We start from the raw sequence: 25,992 nt of genomic DNA on the forward strand, positions 1-25,992 counted from the left end.
TTAACTTAATTTGTGTTAATATTTTGTTAATGTGAGGTAATGTTGTGTAGTTGTGTTTAAGAGCATCAAAATCTATTTCGTTACAAACTACATACTGGCGCATGAAATGTAACAAAATAAAATACAAAATACTGAGGTGAAAAATGTATTTAAATAAAATACAACTAATTCGTATTTTGAAAATACAAAAATACTCTCACAATAATCTTAAGACTTTTTTTATTACTGAAAGGTCAATAACACAAATATGAGAGATGTGTAGGCTACATTTAAAATGGCGAAGTAGCTAAATAAAAAAGCATGGAAATTACACTAAATCTCTACAGGGCCTGAAATAGCTTCTTACGTAAATGGCATGTTTATCTAAGTTCACATCAATTGTGTGATACCACAAAACGTGTCATCGTATCACTGTTACTCTACTCGTGCTTTAAAGGCTTGAATAAACATAGAGAGACATTTCCTCACAAATGGCTTTAAGAGAAGCAGCGCCACTTCTTCTCCTGTGTTTACTTCTTGGGGGGAGCTCGGTCAACAGGGTGTCACGTGATTTTCATGCATCTAACATGGACATTGCCATTGCCAACATCAGACCGAAAGTATGGCAAAATCATTTACTATGGTGATAAGCATGATTTTGCTTAAATATTTAAGTTTTTGAAATACTCTAAATACACTCTGTCAGGTTTAAAATATTTACGAACCTTAACAAAAACAAGACAAACTCAGACCACGAATGTGGTTACAATATTCTGCAGGGAGAACCCAGATTGAGACGTTTCATCAGGAAACATCTCAACTGTCTCTCGAATTGGTCTTCCTGCAGGAGAGTTTTTATTTGAAATGTAATCACTTGGTCCACCCCGGTTCATTCCGAAGGTCGAACCTCACAGACTTTTATAATTGCAACAACATCACACATTTTGCTAAGTCTAGAGAAATAGTATTGACTACATTTTACCAAAAACAAGATAGTAACTTGATGATGCAGTTTGATGATGCAGTTTACCAAAGGTCATATGATAACAAAAGAACATTGTACGCACTATTTTACCTTGGCAGTCTTCTAAGTAGCTAGACAGACTTAATATGATCTAAACCAAGGATTATACATTCATAAATGATAACATAAAACATTCAAATATGTAATAAGAAATACATAATATGTAATAAGAAAATACATTTTCTCCAACATTCCCTCCTGTTTATCATTTATAATGTCTTTACTTCGGGTTGTAACCCGTTACCTGCTTAGGCACTTTAGGATTAAACCTTCATCAATAGACAAAGTGAAATTTTTCTACATAGTATCATCATAGGCTTTAGTAGTTTTTCTAAACAACAAATTTATAGTCTTCTCTGTCTGCAATAATACCCATAAAGTATGCATCAGTAAATACATATTGAATCATTTTCTTTTGTCATTCTTGAAATACATTGTATCACACAAGTCAAACACATACATATCACAAAAAATATCAGATAATATTGGAACAAATATTTTCAACAGTTTTTCCCACCAAGACCCTCCAAACAACCATATCCTCGGTTGTAACATAGTCTTTTTCCATGTCATTGCTTTTAAACTGGCGTTCAGAAGTCCTGGTGTATATGCAGATATTTTAAGAAAAGATTTACATACATACCCAACAATTGGAAATATTAGGCATCTTATCGTATGTATGTGCTAGAGTTACTGCCGAATTAAGATTACTGTGATTTCTTATCATGGATGGAATAATGGATCTGAATTGTGAATCAGAATAGAAAATCAACACAGCAAATAACATTTCGTTTTGTATTAATTTTGCTCATACCCTTCAGTGTAATAATTAAAAATGACCATTGGCCTGAATTTTCAGTGAATTTCTTGAAGGCCGCCGTCATATATCTCTGCAAAAACATAAAAACAAAAGAAAACAAAACAAAAGAGCTACATGGCAAAAAAACAACTTTGTATAAACAGATTTGTTAGGAAATATCTTGTTTTGACTATTGCTAGGAAATAACTAGTTTTGACTCCCATAGAAACTATAGAAACCATTAGGTGACCAAAACATCAGAAAATGTTATATAAAATAGTGTTCTATAAAAATAACTTTTATATTAACCATTTGCCCTGGTCACAATATTATGTTGTCATATTAGCCATAAAGGCAACAAAACCTTTCTTTGTGGGGAAAAACTTTACACCAAATGAAAAAATCTATTAGTTAAAACATCTTAATAACCCTTGTATTTAGATGAAAGGTTATAAAGTCATACTGCAATTCAGAAAACCGCCCTGAGGTGTTCTGCTTAAAATTGATAGAATTTGGGGGTGCCAAATTGTATTTTTTACAAGTTACGTATCTCTGCAAACAATTTCTTTTGCTTGCCCTCGCCCACCAATTTGCATTAAAATGTAAACACATTTGAAAAACGTTTAAATGTCCAACACTGTGTATCTGTGTGACCAAATAAGGAAAAGGCTTTTGGAGTTATAAATCAGTGTTAAAATTACTATTTTCAATCCGTTCTCATTTCTCCTTTCTGGAGCATTGAATTTGAAAATCAGCTATGTCTGTGAGCTCTGAGTAATTTGTCACCATAGATGACACATTTGAGCAGTAAGTTTCTCTCTGCCGTTCATGCGGCTGGCAACCGTAGCTGCCTGGTCAGCAAGGGTATTCCTTTTACCTCACTGGTATCTCCCTTCAGGTGGGCTTTTACCGCAACCTGTTCCTGGGACATCTCAGGAAACCTCTCTGCTGCCAACCTGCTCAAGAGTTAAGCACAGCTCCCCAGACATAACAAAAAATAAATATAAATGTTAGTTTTGTTACTAGCCAATTCACATGTTTTTTTGTGATTTTGCCTTTCATTTCCCTTTTTGTCCACAAAAGATAAACATCATTGTAACAATCAAATTGGAATTTTTAAGTGACAGATTGTCTAAGTATTCATCAACACTTAATGTTTGTATAATATCTAAACAGTCACAGACGTGGCTGTTTGGAATTGCTTCAGACAAACCAAGTAATTTAGCTGGATATGTTTTATACAAATGGTACATTTGCTACAATTTTTTTTTTTTTTAAGTACATATTGAATCCATAGGCAATGAAATACTCTTCTATTAACTAAATATTAAACATCCCCGCTGTTTGAGACATTGACAAAGTCAAAGGCTCAAAAATCGATGGATTAAGTGTTTCTCTGGCAGGGTCATATTGACCATGATATGGGGTTTGGGCAGTGATATGGGCATTAATATCAGGGGCTGCTACAGGGACATTAGAGGCTGCTATGGGAACTACAGGAATTAATTCTTAACTTTCGTTTTGTGGCAGGGGAAGTAAAGGAGTGGCAGGTAAGGGAGGGGTTGGCCTTGCTCCTAGAGTAGTTTCATTGTATTCATTATTTCTCCTTCTTTCTTTTCCTCTCTTTTCTACCTTCCTTGTTTCCCTCTCACACTTTCATCAAAACATTCTCTTCTCTGACTGATATTTCTTTTTCCATTTCTTAGCATTTCACGTTTTCACTTTCTTTCACATTTTCACTTTCTTTACCATACATATACTTTTCATCTCCTTCTAAATTCTTCTTAGCACAAACACTTCAAATAAAAACAAAAAATTCAACAACAAAAATTCAACAATTTCTTTCTGTTTCTTCTATTTCAATTTTTCCAACTTTTCTTTCCCCGGGGAATTCTAAACACCACCTTCTGTTTGTTTACACAGCATGCTTACTTCAGCGTTTAACTGATTGGTTGTTTTGGACCTTCAGGGTTTCTCTCCCTGTCGCTGTTTCAGTACACCGGGTAAATTCACAGTATATGTCACAAGGTGACGATCTTTTTGGGCGGAACCAAAAGTTGGGAAACTTTGGTTCCGCCCGGATGTTTCCGCCCAGACCGGGAAGAGGAAACACCGGACATCCGGTAGCATCGCGAGGGCTGTAATCAACCAAATCAAGCGCAGCTGTGCATGGTTAAGAGGAACGCCGGTTGATTGGAAGATTGCAGCACACAGAGGAGTATTTAAGAACAGTGTAAATCACAGTTTGGGTGCTTAGTGTGTGAGTTGAGGTGCGGAGCTGTGCTCGTCCGATACGCATTGGAAGCTGGTTGTACTTTCTCTCTCTCTCTCTCTCGTAGTTCGCAGTGGATGTTGGAGTAAGAGAAAACCCTGTGGGTAGAAGAAACATCGGTATACGTGACACATTTAGAGAAACCAAGGAAGAAGGAAACAAAACAGTTTTGCAAAACATTAACCAAGAGGACCGCTGTGAGTACTGACTTCTGGATTTCAATGAAGTATAACAACTAACCTGTGCATTTACCGAATACCTCCAGGAAGAGGAGGGCGGCCCTACCCCTGGTCCAGCGCGGTAGGTGAGCCGCAGGAATAGTTGGATTCAGTAGCCACAGCAGCAGAACTAAACATCCCGGCCGTATTGTCATCGCCCCCATCCGACCTCAGCGAAGTGGAGGACGTCGGGCGTCTCTTGTGTACACCTGTAGTGTGGTGGGTGAGTCCATGTAATTTGAAAACCTTTCACGTTGAAGTGGTGCTGTGTATTTGCTGTGGGTTGCTGTGCAAGTGCTGTGTGTCTTGTCAGACGTACCCCGCATCATCCCTTTTACTGAGGAAGAGACGGAGAGGCTGTTGGTCGCGAGTAACATCATCTATTATACGCTGTGTGCGGTTTGAGTGTGAAGCGACGGTGTGGGCCTCTGGAAGCCGCCCCCGTCTGTATGCCGACAGGTTTCGGAGTGTGGCGGTGAAGACTTGAAAGCTGGCAGTGTGTGTGTGAGTACAACTACGGGCTTCTGCATAGCTACTTTACCTGTGTGTTTTCCCTTGTGGCAGAGTGAGAGGCGAAGGAGTTCCGCCGCCCCGTGGTCTCTACAAAAGGGCGCCCCTGTCCGGTATTCGATCGCTCTACGGGCATTGAGGATAGGGCAGCGCTCGGCCCGGTGAGACGGTGTGACAGTCGCCCCCCTGCTGACCAGCGAACTCGCCGAGAGGGTTTCGCCCCCGGCGCCTTCTGGGGAAATCATCGCCGTTTGCTCTTCTGTGCAGGCCAGCCGTTGTAAGCCCGCCCCCGTGCATTGTCGATCAAAACGCCGTATAGCGAGCTAAGGAAAAGCTGCACTTACTGAGAGCTGCCTACAGCGGAGAGGTGAGAAGCATTCAAGTGGAATTAACTGTGTTGTTGTGTCCAAGCTGCCTGTGGAGAAAGAGAGAACGAAAGTGAACGTCAGGAGAACGAACTGTGGACAGTCATACGTACCCAGAGCTGTAAACAGCGGAGAGGTGAGAAGCATCCAAGTTGAACTAACCGTGTTGTTGTGTCCAAGCTGCCTGTGGAGAAAGAGAGAACGAAAGTGAACGTCAGGAGAACGAACTGTGGACAGTCATACGTACCCAGAGCTGTAAACAGCGGAGAGGTGAGAAGCATCCAAGTTGAACTAACCGTGTTGTTGTGTCCAAGCTGCCTGTGGAGAAAGAGAGAACGAAAGTGAACGTCAGGAGAACGAACTGTGGACAGTCATACGTACCCAGAGCTGTAAACAGCGGAGAGGTGAGAAGCATCCAAGTTGAACTAACCGTGTTGTTGTGTCCAAGCTGCCTGTGGAGAAAGAGAGAACGAAAGTGAACGTCAGGAGAACGAACTGCGGACAGTCATACGTACCCAGAGCTGTAAACAGCGGAGAGGTGAGAAGCATCCAAGTTGAATTAACCGTGTTGTTGTGTCTAAGCTACCTGTGGAGAAAGAGAGAACAGGAGTGAACGTCAGGAGAACGACCTGCGGACAGTCATACGTACCCAGAGCTGTAAACAGCGGAGAGGTGAGCAGCATCCAAGTGGAACTAACCGTGTGGTTGTGTCTAAGCTACCTGTGGAGAAAGAGAGAACAGGAGTGAACGTCAGGAGAGCGAACTGTGAAAACCACACTTACCGAGAGCTGTAAGCAGCAGACAGGTGAGGACGACCCAAGTCCAGATTAAATGTGTCTTTGTGTCCCAGTCGCTGCCTGTGGAAAGAGGAAGAAAGGAGAGTGAGCAGTGAAGCATCTGCCTATCGCCACACAGGTACACCAGGCGAAGAGAGAGTTAAACCCTTAAATCACACTATTTTGTCTTTGCCTCCAGGAAAGAAGAGGAGGGCGCCACGGATAGCGGAGTTTGGCAGGAGCCTGTGTTTCCCGTCTCCCCCCCCCCTATACCTTGGGTCACCAGCCCCCTGGAACCCCCGTTGCCCTCTTCCCCTTCTTGCCACCTCCCTGTGCCGTGGTCTGCCTGGAAGGCAGAGAGAGGAAGCTTAGTTTTAGCCCGTTCCCCATTTCCCAAGTTATTTTAAATATTTAAATAAAGTTTGTTTTAATACTTACCTGTTCTCGTGTTGTCTGGTCATTGGGTTGGCTTTGGGGACCTCCTCGAGGTGGAAGTTGAGAAGGGGCGTGGCCTTAGCCATTAACAGCCAGCCCCTAGCCGTGACAGATTTTGGCGTAGTGGGCAGGATTCCACCTCGAGTTGAGTAACCAGGGTCGCCCAATGACCGACAACGCGGGGCCCGCAGCCCCACCCCGTGCCACGTCCATCATCATGGGTAGCCCATGGATGCCAAAATATGGAGGAGCAGAGTCGGAGGTCCGACTGACCGAATGGAAGGCCCAATTAGAGTACTTGGCCGACCTACAGGGCCTTAGTGCGCCCAGCGACTCCAGTTTGTATTAAACTCCCTAGAGGGAGAAGCCCGGCGAGAGGTGCAAGCCGCCCCCGAAGCAGTTAGAGCCACCGCCCAGACCGTATTCCAGTTTCTCACTGAGCAATATGGTGACCATACCCCCGTAGCTGTCCTCCGTTCCCAGTTTTTTAATTTTAAACAAGGCCCCCGACAACCCATTAGAGCGTTTGCCCTGAGGCTGCGAGAGCAGTTCACTCGGCTACAGGCCCGACGTGATCATGGGCTGGGAGACGGGGAGACCCTATTACGCGACCAGTTCCTCCTGGGGATGAAAGAGGGCCCCATAAGACAGAGTCTGAGGGTCCAGTTTCGGGGGGACCCCGGGCTCACTTTCGAAGATCTTAAGAAAGAGGCACTGGCCTTGGAGGGTGATGAGGTCGAAGTCGGTGAGGCCCCAGTATGCGCGGCTGTGAGTGAAACCACACCCACACAACCTGAGCGGGCGGATTGGAAGCAGGCCCTGAAAGCGGAACTGTTGAAGGACGTCCAGGAACAGATATCGGAGTTTTCTAAGGCCCTCCTGGGAGAGTTGCGCCAAGGAAGGGCGCGGGAGGAACAAAGGCCGGCCCCCCGAGAGCGAGCTTACTCGGAGCGAGGCCGAGAGCCATCCGGACGCCCGAACTGCTTTAACCGACCCCGCTTCGAATGGGATGACCAGGGGCGGCCCATCTGCAATCGCTGTGGTGAACCAGGGCATATCAGTCATCAGTGTGGGCCTCGTAGGACATCGGAAGGGGGTTTTTAGATCGGCCGGCCACAGTGGGTCGTGTGGCCGGGAACCCTTGGGAAGACCCAAGAAGAAGCGATAACCCTAGGCACCAGATGATCGGGCATAGCCCAATAGCGGACGTAAAAGTGTGTGGCAAGACAGTACAGTGCCTGGTAGATACGGGCTCTCAGGTAACGCTGTTTGCAGAAAGCCTTTCACGGGAAGTATTTGGAAAGCAAGGAACACAAGGAGCAGAGGCCCCCTGGCTGACGTTGCGGGGTGCAAATGGCCTAGAGATCCCTTACGTCGGTTACCGACTAACAGACTTAGAAGTCCAAGGGGTGTTAGTTCCCCAAAAAGGTGTGATCATTGTCGAAGACAGGTGTTTGGGTGCCCATCGAGCCCTATTGGGCATGAACGTCCTCTCTGAATGCTGGGAGGAGTTATTTCAGGCTAAGCCTGGCCCCAGGATCTCGCCTGCCGAGAGGCCCAAATGGGAGCGTGTAGTCGCCGACTGTCGGCGAGTCCAGATGGCCCAGGTCCGTAGAGACCGAGAAGAGGTAGGAAGAGTGATGTGTCGATTTGCTTTGTCCATTCCTCCTAGAAGTGAGGCCATTGTGTGGGCGAGAGTGCCCCCTCGAGAAGTCAACCCTGAGGAGTGGGTGTTGGTTGAGCCTCATGCAGACTGTCCCCAAGTAGAAGTGGCACGGGGCCTAGCGGCGGTCCGCCGGGGAAGGGTCCCTGTGAAAGTACGTAATGAACACCCTTACGCAGTCCACTTACATCGACACCAACGACTGGCCCGACTAACGGCGGTCGCACCCCACCAGGTGAGAGAGGAGAGAGACGTCAGTTTCCGTCAGGTGTGCCCCACTGTTATTGAGGTGGCCCTGACGCAGATGGATGCCCCTTCAAACGACAGGGAGAGTGGTATGCCGAAACACCTTGCGGGTGAGTCACTACAGGGGGAAAAGCTGGAACAGGTACAGACACAGAAACTCCAGGCACTCCTTCGGAAATGGCAACATGTATTTGCGAGTCATGAGGAAGACTATGGGTGCACCAGAGTGGTGGAACACCACATCCCGACTCGGGACGCAGGACCAAGCACGGAGAGATATCGGCCGATTCCACCTACCCTATACACCGAGGTACGCACACTCTTGCAGGGCCTGCTGGAGCGGGGCATCGTCCGGGAGAGCAGTAGCCCGTGGGCGGCCCCTATCGTGCTTGTACAGAAGAAGTCAGGGGCTTGGAGGTTCTGTGTGGATTATCTATCGTAAGCTCAACCTGGTAACCAAGAAAGATGCTTTTCCCCTACCGCGGATCGAAGACTCCCTTGCCAGTCTCACGCGGTCCGCATGGTACTCCACTCTAGATCTGGCCAGTGGGTATTGGCAGGTGCAGGTGGCCAAGGCAGATCGAGAGAAGACCGCCTTTACGACCCCGTTTGGACTATTTGAATGGGAACGGATGCCCTTCGGGCTTTGTAACGCTCCGGCCACGTTCCAGCGTCTGATGCAGCGCTGCCTTGGAGGTCAGTTGATGGAGTCAGTCTTAGTGTATTTGGATGATGTGATTGTGTATTCCCCAGATTTTGATTCCCACCTTCGGCACCTCGAAGAGGTCTTCCAGGCCATGGAGAAATATGGGCTGAAACTGCAACCCGATAAATGCCATCTGCTGAGGCGAGAAGTCCATTTCCTGGGTCACGTGGTCAGCGCCGCGGGGGTGTCCGTAGATCCCGGAAAAGTCTCTGCAGTAAGAGACTGGAATGCACCCAAAACCGTGAGGCAAGTACGATCATTTCTGGGATTCGTGGGATATTACAGACGATTCATAAAAGACTTTTTGAAGATTGCTAAACCTCTTAACCAGTTGCTGGTTGGTACAGGGCGAAGCCGGGGACGTGGGTCACCCTCCATCAACTGGGACGACCCTTGTGAGGCTGCGTTTCGGAGGCTAAAACAGGAACTGTTACAGGCACCCATTTTGGCATACGCAGACTTCACTAAACCATTTGTTTTGTACACAGACGCAAGCAACCTGGGGCTGGGGGCCGTATTGGCCCAGCGACAAGAAGGAACGGAGCGGGTGATCGCCTACGCAAGCCGAAGCCTCCACCCAGCTGAGAGGAACGATGCAAATTACAGCTCGTTTAAACTGGAGCTGCTGGCCCTGAAATGGGCCCTGAGTGAGAAGTTTAAAGACTACCTCTGGGGTGCCAAGGTAACAGTAATCACGGATAACAATCCTCTGGTACATTTGCAGACGGCGAAGTTGGGGGCCGTGGAACAGCGGTGGGTAGTCCAGCTGGCCAACTTTGACTATCACTTGCAGTATCGACCTGGGCGAGAGCACACAAACGCCGATGTCCTTTCAAGACTGCCGGAGGTGGACGACCCCGGGTGCCGGGGGGGCCAAGAAGAGGATAGCCCGAGGGAGGGCTATATGATAGGGGCCGTGGACGCCCCAGGAGGTCAACAGGAGGCCGCGCCTGGGAACTGGGGGTGGGACCCCCGTCGGTGGATAGAGAGGCAGGCCCGGGATCAGGATGTGTGTCAGGTAAAGACGTGGGTGGAGCAGGGCCGACGGCCAACGTCGCCAGAAAGACTAGCCCAGACAGAGACGGGGAGAAGGCTACTGGGGCAGTGGGACAAGCTGGAGCTACAGGAAGGAGTGCTTTGCAGAAAGGTTAGTGACCCGAAGCTGGGCGAGGAGGTGCGCCAGATCGTGGTGCCCGCTGATCAGACGACAGCGTTAGTCTCAGCCTACCATGATCAGCTGGGGCACCAGGGACAAGAAAGGACCATATCGCTGCTGCGCAGATTTTTCTACTGGCCAGGGCTGGAAGCCACAGTACGTAGTTTGATCCAGGCTTGTCCCAGGTGTATGCTGTTTAAATCCCGACGAGAGGCTCGAGCGCCGATGGTGCCCATCCATGCCAAAGCCCCCCTTCACATTATGGCGATGGACTTCCTGACACTGGGCCGGCCACAAGATCGCTACCAAAATATCTTGGTGATCACCGACCTGTTCACTAAGTATGCATGGGCAGTTCCCACCCTTGACCAGACAGCAAATACCACCGCGACTGTCTTATGGCGGAACGTCTTCCAGACATTCGGATGCCCGGAGTTCTTGCACTCGGATCAAGGGGCCAACTTCGAGTCGAAGGTGATCCGAGAGTTATGCCAGCTGTATGGATGTACCAAGACCCACACGACGTCGTACCACCCCCAAGGGAATGGCAGCTGCGAGAGGTTCAATCAGACCCTGTTGGGGCTACTGGGGACCTTGGATCAACGGCAGCAGAGCGACTGGGTGAGTGCTTTACCGAACCTACTACAAGCATATAATAACAGTGTACATAGTACGACGGGGTATGCCCCTACTTACCTGATGTTCGGCAGACATGTGCGGATGCCCACGGACCTGGTCTTAGGAGTGGCAGCCGGCCAGGAGGAAGTGAGTGTGACAGAGTGGGTGGGGCGCCATCACCAGCGGCTACACTTCGCCTACGAGCAGGTATCAAGGAAGATACAGACAACAGGGGAGAGAAACAAGCGGTTGTATGACCGGACGGCCCGGGACGCCCCCCTGTTACCAGGAGAGAGGGTCTTGGCGAGGGACAATAGGCGGCAAGGCAAGGGAAAGTTAAGTGACCGCTGGGAGACCATTCCGTATGTAATTTGTAGGCAGCAGAGACCGGGACAGCCGGTGTACACCATCCGGCCGGAGGGAAAGCCCGGCCCCGAACGTGTGGTACACCGGAACATGATTCGCCCCTGCCCCAACTATCCCAAAACAGCAGAGGAAAAGGTTGTGGAGCCGGAGCCGGCGGCCCCCTGGATGGGAGGATGGGCTGTGGTACCAGGCCGACCCGTGTTGGCGTTGCCCCCGGCTGCCCCAAGAGAGCGAGAGTTGGCACCCGAGCCAGCTGGACCCCCGGCCGCCCAAAGGCAGCGAGAGTTAGCACCCGAGCCAGCTGAACCCCCGAGACAACCAGAGCTAGCACACGAGCCAGCTGAACCTGATTCACCCGTGAGACGCTCCCAACGGGAGAACCGAGGCCGCCCCCCTGCCCGTTACGGTGAGTGGACAACTCCGAGGCATTCCAGGGACTAGAATGCATTGGCGGGGGAGGATGTCACAAGGTGACGATCTTTTTGGGCGGAACCAAAAGTTGGGAAACTTTGGTTCCGCCCGGATGTTTCCGCCCAGACCGGGAAGAGGAAACACCGGACATCCGGTAGCATCGCGAGGGCTGTAATCAACCAAAGCAAAACATTAACCAAGAGGACCGCTGTGAGTATTGACTTCTGGATTTCAATGAAGTATAACAACTAACCTGTGCATTTACCGAATACCTCCAGGAAGAGGAGGGCGGCCCTACCCCTGGTCCAGCGCGGAAGGTGAGCCGCAGGAATAGTTGGATTCAGTAGCCACAGCAGCAGAACTAAACATCCCGGCCGTATTGTCATCGCCCCCATCCGACCTCAGCGAAGTGTAGGACGTCGGGCGTCTCTTGTGTACACCTGTAGTGTGGTGGGTGAGTCCATGTAATTTGAAAACCTTTCACGTTGAAGTGGTGCTGTGTATTTGCTGTGGGTTGCTGTGCAAGTGCTGTGTGTCTTGTCAGACTTACCCTGCAGCATCTCTTTTACTGAGGAAGAGACGGAGAGGCTGACGGTCGCGAGTAACATCATCTATTATACGCTGTGTGCGGTTTGAGTGTGAAGCGACGGTGTGGGCCTCTGGAAGCCGCCCCCGTCTGTATGCCGACAGGTTTCGGAGTGTGGCGGTGAAGACTTGAAAGCTGGCAGTGTGTGTGTGAGTACAACTACGGGCTTCTGCATAGCTACTTTACCTGTGTGTTTTCCCTTGTGGCAGAGTGAGAGGCGAAGGAGTTCCGCCGCCCCGTGGTCTCTACAAAAGGGCGCCCCTGTCCGGTATTCGATCGCTCTACGGGCATTGAGGATAGGGCAGCGCTCGGCCCGGTGAGACGGTGTGACAGTCGCCCCCCTGCTGACCAGCGAACTCGCCGAGAGGGTTTCGCCCCCGGCGCCTTCTGGGGAAATCATCGCCGTTTGCTCTTCTGTGCAGGCCAGCCGTTGTAAGCCCGCCCCCGTGCATTGTCGATCAAAACGCCGTATAGCGAGCTAAGGAAAAGCTGCACTTACTGAGAGCTGCCTACAGCGGAGAGGTGAGAAGCATTCAAGTGGAATTAACTGTGTTGTTGTGTCCAAGCTGCCTGTGGAGAAAGAGAGAACGAAAGTGAACGTCAGGAGAACGAACTGTGGACAGTCATACGTACCCAGAGCTGTAAACAGCGGAGAGGTGAGAAGCATCCAAGTTGAACTAACCGTGTTGTTGTGTCCAAGCTGCCTGTGGAGAAAGAGAGAACGAAAGTGAACGTCAGGAGAACGAACTGTGGACAGTCATACGTACCCAGAGCTGTAAACAGCGGAGAGGTGAGAAGCATCCAAGTTGAACTAACCGTGTTGTTGTGTCCAAGCTGCCTGTGGAGAAAGAGAGAACGAAAGTGAACGTCAGGAGAACGAACTGTGGACAGTCATACGTACCCAGAGCTGTAAACAGCGGAGAGGTGAGAAGCATCCAAGTTGAACTAACCATGTTGTTGTGTCCAAGCTGCCTGTGGAGAAAGAGAGAACGAAAGTGAACGTCAGGAGAACGAACTGTGGACAGTCATACGTACCCAGAGCTGTAAACAGCGGAGAGGTGAGAAGCATCCAAGTTGAACTAACCGTGTTGTTGTGTCCAAGCTGCCTGTGGAGAAAGAGAGAACGAAAGTGAACGTCAGGAGAACGAACTGCGGACAGTCATACGTACCCAGAGCTGTAAACAGCGGAGAGGTGAGAAGCATCCAAGTTGAATTAACCGTGTTGTTGTGTCTAAGCTACCTGTGGAGAAAGAGAGAACAGGAGTGAACGTCAGGAGAACGACCTGCGGACAGTCATACGTACCCAGAGCTGTAAACAGCGGAGAGGTGAGAAGCATCCAAGTTGAACTAACCGTGTTGTTGTGTCCAAGCTGCCTGTGGAGAAAGAGAGAACGAAAGTGAACGTCAGGAGAACGAACTGCGGACAGTCATACGTACCCAGAGCTGTAAACAGCGGAGAGGTGAGCAGCATCCAAGTGGAACTAACCGTGTGGTTGTGTCTAAGCTACCTGTGGAGAAAGAGAAAACAGGAGTAAACGTCAGGAGAGCAAACTGTGAAAACCACACTTACCGAGAGCTGTAAGCAGCAGACAGGTGAGGACGACCCAAGTCCAGATTAAACGTGTGTTTGTGTCCCAGTCGCTGCCTGTGGAAAGAGGAAGAAAGGAGAGTGAGCAGTGAAGCATCTGCCTATCGCGACACAGGTACACCGGGCGAAGAGAGAGTTAAACCCTTAAATCACACTATTTTGTCTTTGCCTCCAGGAAAGAAGAGGAGGGCGCCACGGATAGCGGAGTTTGGGTCACTATACCTTGGGTCACCAGCCCCCTGGAACCCCCGTTGCCCTCTTCCCCTTCTTGCCACCTCCCTGTGCCGTGGTCTGCCTGGAAGGCAGAGAGAGGAAGCTTAGTTTTAATTGCCCGTTCCCTATTTCCCAAGTTATTTTAAATATTTAAATAAAGTTTGTTTTAATACTTACCTGTTCTCGTGTTGTCTGGTCATTGGGTTGGCTTTGGGGACCTCCTCGAGGTGGAAGTTGAGAAGGGGCGTGGCCTTAGCCATTAACAGCCAGCCCCTAGCCGTGACATATATATATACATTTTCATATACACACCACAGTATAACACAACAAAACAACTGCTTCAGCACATCAAATACAAAAACCCCGCATAATATACAAAGCATACACCGAATAAATTTTTGGTTTCTACACAAATATAGTAAAATCTTTCGGGCGATCCCCAGGATCCCCTTCAGCTACTGGGGGACTCGAACCCTCCATTCGGCTGACTGACAGTTGTTGGGGGACTCGAACCCACTCAATTCAACTGTCCAACAGACATTGGGGACTCGAACCCACAATTCTGTTCTTGGGCGACACTGTAGGACTCAAACCGATTCAGCTGTCCCCTTTTCTTATGGTAAATAACAAATCAAATTACCAATCAGAAACTCACCCGATTCACTGCGTCTGAGTCGTCTTCTTAGCTTCAGATTCCGTCAATCCCAAGATCACCAGCCGAGGAGACCTAAATGCCGGCCTGGCGAGGAATTTTCACCACCCAGGACTTTCTTCGAATTCCTAGAACTCGGCCGTCGACGGGCTTCGGCATGTCTCCTCCACTGTTGATCACTGGATGTGTTGGAATCCGGCTCGAAGGACCAAAATGTCAGGTTTAAAATATTTACGAACCTTAACAAAAACAAGACAAACTCAGACCACGAATGTGGTTACAATATTCTGCAGGGAGAACCCAGATTGAGACGTTTCATCAGGAAACATCTCAACTGTCTCTCGAATTGGTCTTCCTGCAGGAGAGTTTTTATTTGAAATGTAATCACTTGGTCCACCCCGGTTCATTCCGAAGGTCGAACCTCACAGACTTTCATAATTGCAACAACATCACACATTTTGCTAAGTCTAGAGAAATAGTATTGACTACATTTTACCAAAAACAAGATAGTAACTTGATGATGCAGTTTGATGATGCAGTTTACCAAAGGTCATATGATAACAAAAGAACATTGTACGCACTATTTTACCTTGGCAGTCTTCTAAGTAGCTAGACAGACTTAATATGATCTAAACCAAGGATTATACATTCATAAATGATAACATAAAACATTCAAATATGTAATAAGAAATACATAATATGTAATAAGAAAATACATTTTCTCCAACACACTCCCTCAAAATATTATGTCACAAACTACATTTTATTTTTTCCACAGCTGCAAAATACAAATTACAAAATACACTAAAGTAATTAAATACATATTTAAAATACATTTAATTGAAATACTGCCCGTGTCTGTTGATGATGCAGTTGTTTCTTCAACACTCAGGATTCATTTATCTGAATTATAATGTCTGTTTATTCACTTTGATTTTAAGTTTGTGTCTGAATGTTATTTTCATTCAGTATCAGTTGTGGAGATCAGATTGATCAGATTCACCTCTGCAGCTCCATCATGGATCAAACACAAACATCAACACATGAAGATTTTTCTCCAGGATGCAGGTACTTTATAGAAACACTTTATTACACAACATTTATATTATAGAAAAATACTTAAGTGCTATTTTTAATTATGATCATCTTCAAAACATATTAGTAATGTAAATTAAAGAATTAAATCTGTTGTGTGTTATAGTTCAGATCATCAGAAGAGATCAGATTCAGAGTTCAGTTGTGTGTCTATGAAGAGTGATGTGTCTATGCCTGAGCCAATAAACTTTAAGAATGAATCAACATCTCCTGCTGTCAGGTATAAAACACTCTGAAACATGTAATTATAGCTTTTAAATGATGATGTGTTTTATAAAAGAGATGATACATTATTCTTGTGATTGTGTTTAGTAAATGTTATCTTCATTATTATACAGCACATGTTCACATAGAGAGACACATCTGTACAAACACTGTTACAGTCTTTATATTAAAATAGTGTAAATGAAAAAGTCATATGAAAGTTTTATTAGTAGGATACATGCAAAGTAGGGATGGGCATTTTACAGTATAATAATCGTATATTTGTATATTTAAATGACGTTTTTATGTATTTTTAATAGGGGTGTCATGATTCTCCAAATCCTCGATTCAATTACATTTTTGATTCTAAGGTGACAGTTCAATTCGACAGGTTGCTATGCCATTTTTGGACTAAACTTATATGAAATATAATATCTGACCTTGAACCCATAGAGTCGTGCTGCCAGTGTAAACATACGGTACACGCATAAACCTGATAAAATAAATCTTCCTCTTTTTCGGCTTGGCAAGCCGACCGGACGTGACATGGGGGCGTGGCTGTATCGATGATACAACTTTTTTAATTCAAATTTTGAGGTTATGACATTTCACAAGCAGAAACATTAATCTTTATTGAAAGTGGGTCATTTGTAGTTGAAATGCAACAAAAATTTAGAATTTCTGTAAGGTTTTGTCTTGTATTTTCTTGTATTTTGTGTATTTTTGTTATTTGTTCTTGTATTTTGATTCTCTGCTCTGTTTGGACTTTTATTTTGAAACTCATCATGCCATGTCACGCTTCACACTTCCTGTTTGTTTCTGTATATAAGTCACTTCCTGTTCACCTGTTAGCTGCTGATTAATGCTTAGCCCAACCTACCCGTTTCCTTGTACCTTGTGTCTGTATTCTGTTATCTGTATTCTGCCTGTTTATCTGCCTGTGTTTGACCTGTGCCTGTATATTTGGATTTGAGTGAACTCTGCCTGCCTTGACCTAGTGCCTGTTTTGGATTACGTTTTTGGATCACCCTTACTGGATATGTTTGCTGGCCCTTTTTGGGAATTTTCTAATAAAACCTTTTGCACATGGATTCACCTACTTCAGCGCTTTTTTCAAAGCACACCACGTTACAATTTGGTACCTATATGAACGAGAAAAGACAGAATGTGATTTGTATTTGCATTTGTATGAAAAACTACAACTCCCACAATGCACAGCACTGCAAGCCACTCCCACTAATCCAGAACACTGCTCAACTGTGTGCTATTGTGTACATACATGCCACTATGTTAGTATAAGAAAGAAAATAGAAACACTCACTTTATAGTCAGACGTCTGTTTATCCCTGCAGGCTTCGGCTGTCGTTCCAGTTTAGGATTCTAAAATATGAATCCAGGATGCTGCTGTCCATAGGCGGTACAAAGCTTGGGTGGTTGGTTTACCACATAAAGTAATTGTGTTGTAGGAGGAGGCTTCACTCAGTTTCTTATTTATTTTTGAGAGTGCTTGGCCAAACCTGTAATAACCCCAAAGAAGAAAATGACGCACACAAACGCGTCCATCGCACAATTTTACTCAACAGACGCGCTGGCCCGTGAGCCGAAACGCATCTGTGAAACAAACAAAACAAGTACCTCTCTTCCCTGGGACCATTCACCGCACAAACGTTCATATCCTGATCTGATGCAAATATATCGTACAGAAGGCACACAGCAAGAGTACTGGCACTACTAGTCCGTCCAAGCTTGCGCCAGTCCTGCCTCCTCTACGCAGAAGAGGCTGAGGCTGCGCCCCCCTCCCGGGCTTCTGGCCGCAGGTCTTCGCTGTATTGTATTGAAGTCTGGCTCGCTCCATATCGTCTGTTAGCTTAGCCTAGCATAAAGATAGCGGCTGATTGTTTCTTTTTGGTTATGTTCCTGTATTTTCGTAAGTCCCACCCACTGATCTGTAATAGGTCTGTAGCGAAAATTACGATTTTACAACATTGAAAGAAGGAAGTGCAAAACTGAAATCAGTATTTCTCCCGTCTCAGGGGAAACTGAGGGAATGATGCACGACCATTTAAAAACATGACTGGGGTTCTAATGATACAAAGCTTAATGCAAATCGGTGAAGTGTCCCTTTAATTATATATTTTTTTCACAATTTCATAGAAGGCTTATAATTAGGAAATATCCACAACAAGATAAACTTATATTCTGAATATATGTGTTTTAAAGTTGAAAACATTGTTTTCATTCTTTAAAAAATGGCCTGCATAAAAATAACATTAAAACCTCACACAAAGCGAATGCGAAGTCAAATCCTTGGTGTTTCAAGTCAGTCGTTAGTACAAATTCAGTTCTGTTTGATCTTACAGAAACCCCAAGCGAAGTTCAAAGTTTAAGAACTTGACATAAAGTACACTATCATCATTTAAACAGTCTCCAAACACAAAATAAGAGCCTGGGGTGAATGAAAAAACATAAAAGACTGCACAGTCAGCATATGAATATCTTTATTATTTAGTTTGACATGTTTTTGTAAAGAAAAACAACCATATTTAATCTACCTGCTCCAGTGAAAGTTCTTCATTGTACAATAATGTCAGCTGCAAGGAAAACTCTGCTTTGCGCTTATTCAGCAAGAACTAACAACAGACATTTCTAACTATAATAAATGAATTTCACATTATTTTACAAATAACCAGGGCTGGGTTCCCCGAAACCTTCTTAGCTCTACGTCGTTCTTAAGTTGTACCTTAAGATGTACCTTATCATTAATACGTGTTTCCCGAACCGTTCTTAGTTACGTATGTAAGGACCCACCCACTGGCCCAACGATTGAATCCAATGGTGTGGTGAAGGGATCACGTGTTCTTTCAGTCCATAGCGCTTCTAGAAGAATAATTCCATATCAGGGTTAAATTAATTTCTTTGACCTCTGTGTTTAAATTATAATCTGACTCCATTTTAATATAGTAAGAATTTAGTGTATTATTCCAATTATCTGTTGATCATAATTTAGATATCTGATTATTTATAAATTCCCATAGTCTTAGTTATTTGTTCATTAGGGACCCGATATCGCACAAGATATATGTCGGCCGTTGCGTATATCTCAAGGACACAAAATTGCCCGTTCTGATCCTAGTCAGAAGTTGCCGGGTAAACTAATATTTTTATGTCTGGCTGCCCCATACTTGCCCCGATCATAAAAATAGTTACTTTAGTCACGATCATGCAACTTGTTAAGTCAGGTGATGTGCTCCATTCATCATCAAAACATCAGTGTGATCATATCCTGACATACTTATTTTGCGGTAATACCAGACTCCTAATCTATTGGAAATAATAATTTTTGAAAGAATTAAAATAAATCAATACAATTTCTGAATAATTTAGATGAAACAAATGTAACAATTTATTATACCAGGCAGGTTCCAGCTTTAAGAACATCAATTAAAGAATATCATACAGAATATGATTCAATTCCAATTAATTAAAATTATCAACAGTTGCAAAAGTTACAAAGTCAAACCTGGTAATAGACACTCTGGCTGGCAGAGTACTTCCATCGTGGATATAATACACCCAAAATGGTGTAAGAAGATTCTGTTAAAGATTTCTCCCATGATGTCTCAATACACACATAGTGTGGGAGCTTCTGGTTACACAATGCCTCCCAGAACATTTAGTCAGGCCACCTTTTATATACAGCTTGAGACAAAGACATCGTAAAACTACAAAATCCAGTTTGACCTGTGGCAAGTGATACTTCGGGGCACCTGATCAAACTAGCCAGAAGTATCTGTGCAAAACGCCACCTCCACAAGAAATGCATTTTCTATACTAAGTTCTAAAACCTTGATCCATCTTATCTTATACTTAGATAAGAAATGAGATTGTGAAATGACATCATATATTTCTGCAGATACCCAGTGATATAAGCCTAAAGGTTAACAGCTCAAAAGCCTTTGTGATGAAGAGATTAGGAGCACAAAGAGTTTCATGTCTGTAACCAGTTTAACCTGAGGGTCAAATTTGGGTTAACAACACCACATAAGGTTTAATTGTTTTACAGTGTCTCTTTATAAATAAACTTAAAGTTTATTATATACCAGCTGTACTACAAATATCCCTTCTGTAAGTCATACGTTCGGAAGGTTGGTCTGGAGCACTCTTATGCTGCGTTTACACCAACCGCGTTTCAGGCGTCAAAATCGCGTCTACCGCGCCTAGTTTTCCGCTTGAACAGTTTGAATGCATTCGCACGTGTAGAGCAGAGTAGACGCGCGGAAAAGCAAGCATTTGACGCGCGTCAGAGGCAAAATCCGCTTCTTGTGGGGGGGCAAGTGCTATGTGGTTGTCTGTTTGCAAGATGACTGATGTTGATTGTGCATTTATCAAGAGAGTTACCTGTTTGTATTTGGTAACCTTACTATAGGGGGAAAATAAACGGCGTAGGTCGATAAACGTCACGTGACTCAAAAGTGAAATGTACATTACAACTTACCAGGTTGGACAAAGTCCTCACTGACACTCTTCCAAGCGAGGTCCTTTTTATTCCTGTCTCCTCTATAGAAATAAGAATTTGTGTCATATAGCTCCGGGTGAATGCTTACGGACAATATCAAGTAGGGATGCACCGAATATTCGGCCACCGAAAATATTCGGCTGAAAATGGCCCAAAAGATCATTTTCGGTTTTCGGCTGAAAGACTTTTATCACCGAAACAATACGGCTGAAACATTGTGATGACGCAAACAGAAACCCCGACCTGCACGTGCTTGTCTGAAGCAACATGTAAGCGATGTGGATGTATTTAACCGCAAAAAGGCGCTCAAGTGAGCAGTTGTCTGTACGCACAGAGGCACATGCGGTTGGGTGTGTCCGGTCCAGATGTGATCATCACACAGTATGCCCTTCAAAGATCAGAACTCTTCATGTGTCAACTTAAGAGAGAGTCGCGCAAATGTGTCTCATACTGTAGTCCATTAACATACATTTGCCGAATAAAGCAATGAAAAACAACGTAACGTTTATATGCTGCGCTGTTTGGGATTCGCCCTCTCTTTCTGTGTGCGCGCGCGTTTAAGTGCCACAGCACCAAGCAGGCTCCTGATTGGTTAAAGCGGGGCGAATTCCGCCAAAGTTCAAATTTTTCAACTTGGGCGTCAGCCGCAAATTCGCGTGAACCGCAAAATGCACAAAAAGCACCATTTGTGTTTCGATACGTCATCCGTGACCTCTTGACGTGATGATGTATTACGTGAGGTCGCGCTGGCGTGTCACACAGCCGGAGGAAGACGAGAAATTGTGGTTTAAAATGAATATTTTTTATGTTTCTTGCCAAAAATGACACTCGCTTCGCTAGATAAGACCCTTATGCCTCGTTTGAGATCGTTTAAAGTCCTTTGAAACTGCAATTTTAAACTGTATTAAAGGGATTTACTCACTCTCATGTTGTTACAAACCTGTATAAATTTCTTTGTTCTGATGAACACAAAGGAAGCTGTTTTGAGAAATGTTTGTAACCAATTGTATTCTTTTTTCCTACTATGGAAGTGAATGGGGCTCATGATCGGTTTGGTTTCAAACATTCCTCAACATATATTCTTTTGTGGTCATCAGAACAAAGAAATTTATGCGGGTATGTAACAACATGAGAGTGAGTAAATGAGGACAGAGTTTTCATTTTTTTGGGTGAACTATCCCTTTACAACTGTTAAGTGTTGGGGTCCATTGAAGTCCAATAAAATGAGACAAATCCTGGAATGTTTTCCTAAAAAAAAAAAATTCTTCTTGACTGAACAAAGAAAGACATCAACATTTTGGATGACATGGTGGTGAGTAAATTATCTGGATTTTAAGAAAATGGACTAATCCTTTAACAAATAAATTACTTCACTCAGTAAGAGGTTGTTTCGCTTTCTTAAAGTTAAAAATATAATATTAGAAAAAAAATGAAAGAACAGAAAGATTTATTGAATATGGCCGATAATAAAAAAACAGCAATATACCAGTCGAACACTAGATTTAATACCTTATTGCTGACTGTGCAAAGTTGTGAGCTTAATTTAACAACACTACACAAAGACGAACTATTGCTACTGTTTGCTGTTAAACGGTCATCTGCAGTTATTTGCTTCATTTTCCACAGAAATATTCTCTGATTCGTTTAGTTCTTCCTGTCTGTCTTGGTTAGCTTTGCATTAACAAAATAAATTAGGCTATATAACAGGAAGCTAACAAATCTCTCATGATCTGGTGATGTGGTGGAGCAGCAAATCTAAATAACACGCAAGCCGGTTGACAAAAACAACCTGGTGTAAAACTCTAAATACTTCAATTAGTCTGCGATCTTTATTGCCAAAACAATCAGAAATACATACAAAATAATTTTCATGTATAATTTACATAAATTCTGTAAAAGACAGTAAAGGTGAAGTGAAAACGCCCTGTGGTGCCACATTAACCCTTTCCCTGCCAGCGATTTTTAAAAGTTGCCAGACAGCACCAACATTTTTAATGATTTTCACAAAAGTTTAATGCCTTCCAGAAAATGTTCTTCTTTAAACATATAAACATACAATATATCAAATGAAAGAACAGACCCTCTGCTTTAAAATAAAACGTTGCATCCTACCTCCATTAGTTCTCTTTATATCACCTCTCAAATATGTGTGTGTGGGTTTCATCAAAAATAAAAAAATTGAGCAAAAAGTTGAGATAATTGCATTTTCCAATAGATCAGATTCAGAGCGATCATCAAAAAGGGCTGCATCTGAACTGTTTGGGAGGAGGGGTTCTTTCTGGTTGCATAAGTTGGGTAGGAGAGATATGGTGGATAATAGCGGTACTGCCGACTGCCGGAAAAACTCGCCATTGGCAGGGACGCGATTTCTCTTTATTGACGAGTTAACTTGCCAATGATGGCGAAAGAGTTAAAAACAAACATCCAAGTCACATTTCTTCTATTCAAATTATAATTGCAGATTAAATATTCAACCATTCATGCACATCCCTAATTCACAGCAGTGTAAAAACTGTAAAGGTAACTAGATAGGTACATTTCCTGAAGAAAATGTGAGTGGTGCTTGCCGTGGCAAAATTCTGGGTAACATATATGATTATACTCCAAGCCAAAAGTAAAACGATCCAACTCCTGTGTCTCTACGATGTTCTGATGCGGAGATATAAGGCTATGTTTATACGGTTGCTAGGGTACTGTATTTGGTTCCTAGGGAAAAAATTGGCATCCCATAGTGATTACACTCTGAGTCACGAGTCAAACAGTCCAACCCCTGTGTCTCTATGATGTTCTGATGCGGAGATATAAGGCTTTGTTTAGTCTGTTGCTAGGGTACTGTATTTGGTTGCTAGGGAAAAATTTGCCATCCACTAGTGATTACCCTCCGAGTCACAAGTCAAACGGTCCAACCCCCGTGTCTCTACGATGTTCTGATGCTGAGATATAAGGCTTTGTTTACTCTGTTGCTAGGGTACTGTATTTGGTTGCTAGGGAAAAAATTGGCATCCACTAGTGATTACACTCCAAGTCACAAGTAAAATGGTCCAACCCCCGTGTCTCTACGATGTTCTGATGCGGAGATATAAGGCTTTGTTTACTCTGTTGCTAGGGTACTGTATTTGGTTGCTAGGGGGAAATTTGCATCCACTGGTGATTACACTCCAAGTCACAAGTCAAACGGTCCAACCCCCGTGTCTCTACGATGTTCTGATGCAGAGATATAAGGCTTTGTTTACTCTGTTGCTAGGGTACTGTATTTGGTTGCTAGGGAAAAATTTGCCATCCACTAGTGATTACACTCCAAGTCACAAGTAAAATGGTCCAACCCCTGTGTCTCTACGATGTTCTGATGCGGAGATATAAGGCTTTGTTTACTCTGTTGCTAGGGTACTGTATTTGGTTGCTAGGGAAAAATTTGCCATCCACTAGTGATTACACTCCAAGTCACAAGTAAAATGGTCCAACCCCCGTGTCTCTACGATGTTCTGATGCGGAGATATAAGGCTTTGTTTACTCTGTTGCTAGGGTACTGTATTTGGTTGCTAGGGGGAAATTTGCATCCACTGGTGATTACACTCCAAGTCACAAGTCAAACGGTCCAACCCCCGTGTCTCTACGATGTTCTGATGCAGAGATATAAGGCTTTGTTTACTCTGTTGCTAGGGTACTGTATTTGGTTGCTAGGGAAAAACTTGGCATCCACTAGTGATTACCCTCCGAGTCACAAGTCAAACGGTCCAACCCCCGTGTCTCTACGATGTTCTGATGCAGAGATATAAGGCTTTGTTTACTCTGTTGCTGGGGTACTGTTTTTGGTTGCTAGGGAAAAAAATGGCATCCACTAGTGATTACCGTCCGAGTCACGAGTCAAACGGTCCAAACCCCGTGTCTCTACGATGTTCTGATGCGGAGATATAAGGCTTTGTTTACTCTGTTGCTAGGGTACTGTATTTGGTTGCTAGGGAAAAAATTGGCATCCACTAGTGATTACATACCGAGTCACAAGTAAAATGGTCCAACCCCTGTGTCTCTACGATGTTCTGATGCGGAGATATAAGGCTTTGTTTACTCTGTTGCTAGGGTACTGTATTTGGTTGCTAGGGGGAAAATTGGCATCCAATGGTGATTACACGCCAAGTCACAAGTCAAACGGTCCAACCCCCGTGTCTCTACGATGTTCTGATGCGGAGATATAAGGCTTTGTTTACTCTGTTGCTAGGGTACTGTATTTGGTTGCTAGGGAAAAAATTGGCATCCCATAGTGATTACACTGTGAGTCACGAGTCAAACGGTCCAACCCCCGTGTCTCTACGATGTTCTGATGCTGAGATATAAGGCTTTGTTTACTCTGTTGCTAGGGTACTGTATTTGGTTGCTAGGGAAAAAATTGGCATCCCATAGTGATAACACTCTGAGTCACGAGTCAAACGGTCCAACCCCCGTGTCTCTACGATGTTCTGATGCGGAGATATAAGGCTTTGTTTACTCTGTTGCTAGGGTAGTGTATTTGGTTGCTAGGGAAAAAAATGGCATCCCATAATGATTACACTCTGAGTCATGAGTCAAACGGTCCAACCCCCGTGTCTCTACGATGTTCGGATGCCGAGATATAACTGTTTGAATTTTATGTTGCTAGGGTGCTCAAAAGTGGTTGCTAGGGGCGTGGCTTAATACCTATGTAAGTATCCTGAGAGACTGATTGGATGCCTGAGTAAAATGAGTCCACCCCCATGTCTCTATGACACTGTGGTGCAAAGATATCCATCTGGGCATTTTATAATGGCAGTCTATGGGAGATGTTGCTAGGGTGCCCAAAATTGTTGCTAGGGGCGTGGCTTAATAGCTCTGGGATGATCCTGAGAGACTGATTGGATGCCCGAGTAAAATGAGCCCACCCTCTTATCTCTACGACACTGTAAAGCAAAGATATCCCATCTGGAACTGTTTTATTCCCTTATATGGGCATGTTTCCTGCCCCATTATAAGTCAATGGGAATTTTCGGGTGCCTCTTACACCCCAGGGGTACAACTTACACCCCAATGTCATGTATGTTCTATGACTATGACTCGTCAAAGTTGGGCCCAATGTTAAGTCAATGGGATTTTTCGGGTGGTTTTTCGCCCCCCTTTCGAAAATCCTGCACCCGATCGCTTATAAAAGTCATAGCACACCTCTCCTCAATAATCCGGTCGATTTGAGCCCTCTTTCATGGGACTATGTGAAACCGTGCGGGACGAGTTACGCGCCGAAAAAGTGTCCAGAAAAAGAAGAATAATAAGTATGAGCAATAGTAATAGTGATGCCTTGCATAAATGCAAGCACCACTAATAAAGTTACGTGAAAATTCCACTAATAATAAAGTGTAAAGAAATTCTTGATTCTCATTCTTGCCATCCAGACGAATAACAGAACCTGACTGTAAGAGGAGGAAGATTGAACAATCTGATAATCAACCACAAGACTTCAATGAAAACATGAGTCCTCATTTCAGGTGAATTATAGGATTTTACTTTATTTGGTAGTAAATGTTAGAAAATATTGATCTTTTCTGTTTTGCATTAATGTAACATTTTACAAACCATTAAGAGTCCTGTGT

General features: G+C 44.6%; 1 protein-coding gene across 1 annotated transcript in view; it reads left to right on the plus strand.

The window, feature by feature from the left end:
• Positions 1-25,992, plus strand: part of LOC129439017 (protein NLRC3) — a 93,510-nt gene that overhangs the window by 286 nt on the left and 67,232 nt on the right. Inside the window, exons 2-4 of the mRNA XM_073865815.1 lie at positions 15,553-15,651; positions 15,785-15,898; positions 25,795-25,887. Coding sequence (XP_073721916.1) covers positions 15,602-15,651; positions 15,785-15,898; positions 25,795-25,887 — 257 coding nt within the window. The 5' untranslated portion in view covers positions 15,553-15,601. The remainder of the gene's footprint in view (positions 1-15,552; positions 15,652-15,784; positions 15,899-25,794; positions 25,888-25,992) is intronic.

The sequence above is a fragment of the Misgurnus anguillicaudatus genome, unplaced genomic scaffold (genome assembly GCF_027580225.2).
Source record: "Misgurnus anguillicaudatus unplaced genomic scaffold, ASM2758022v2 HiC_scaffold_33, whole genome shotgun sequence".
Lineage (NCBI taxonomy): Eukaryota > Metazoa > Chordata > Actinopteri > Cypriniformes > Cobitidae > Misgurnus > Misgurnus anguillicaudatus.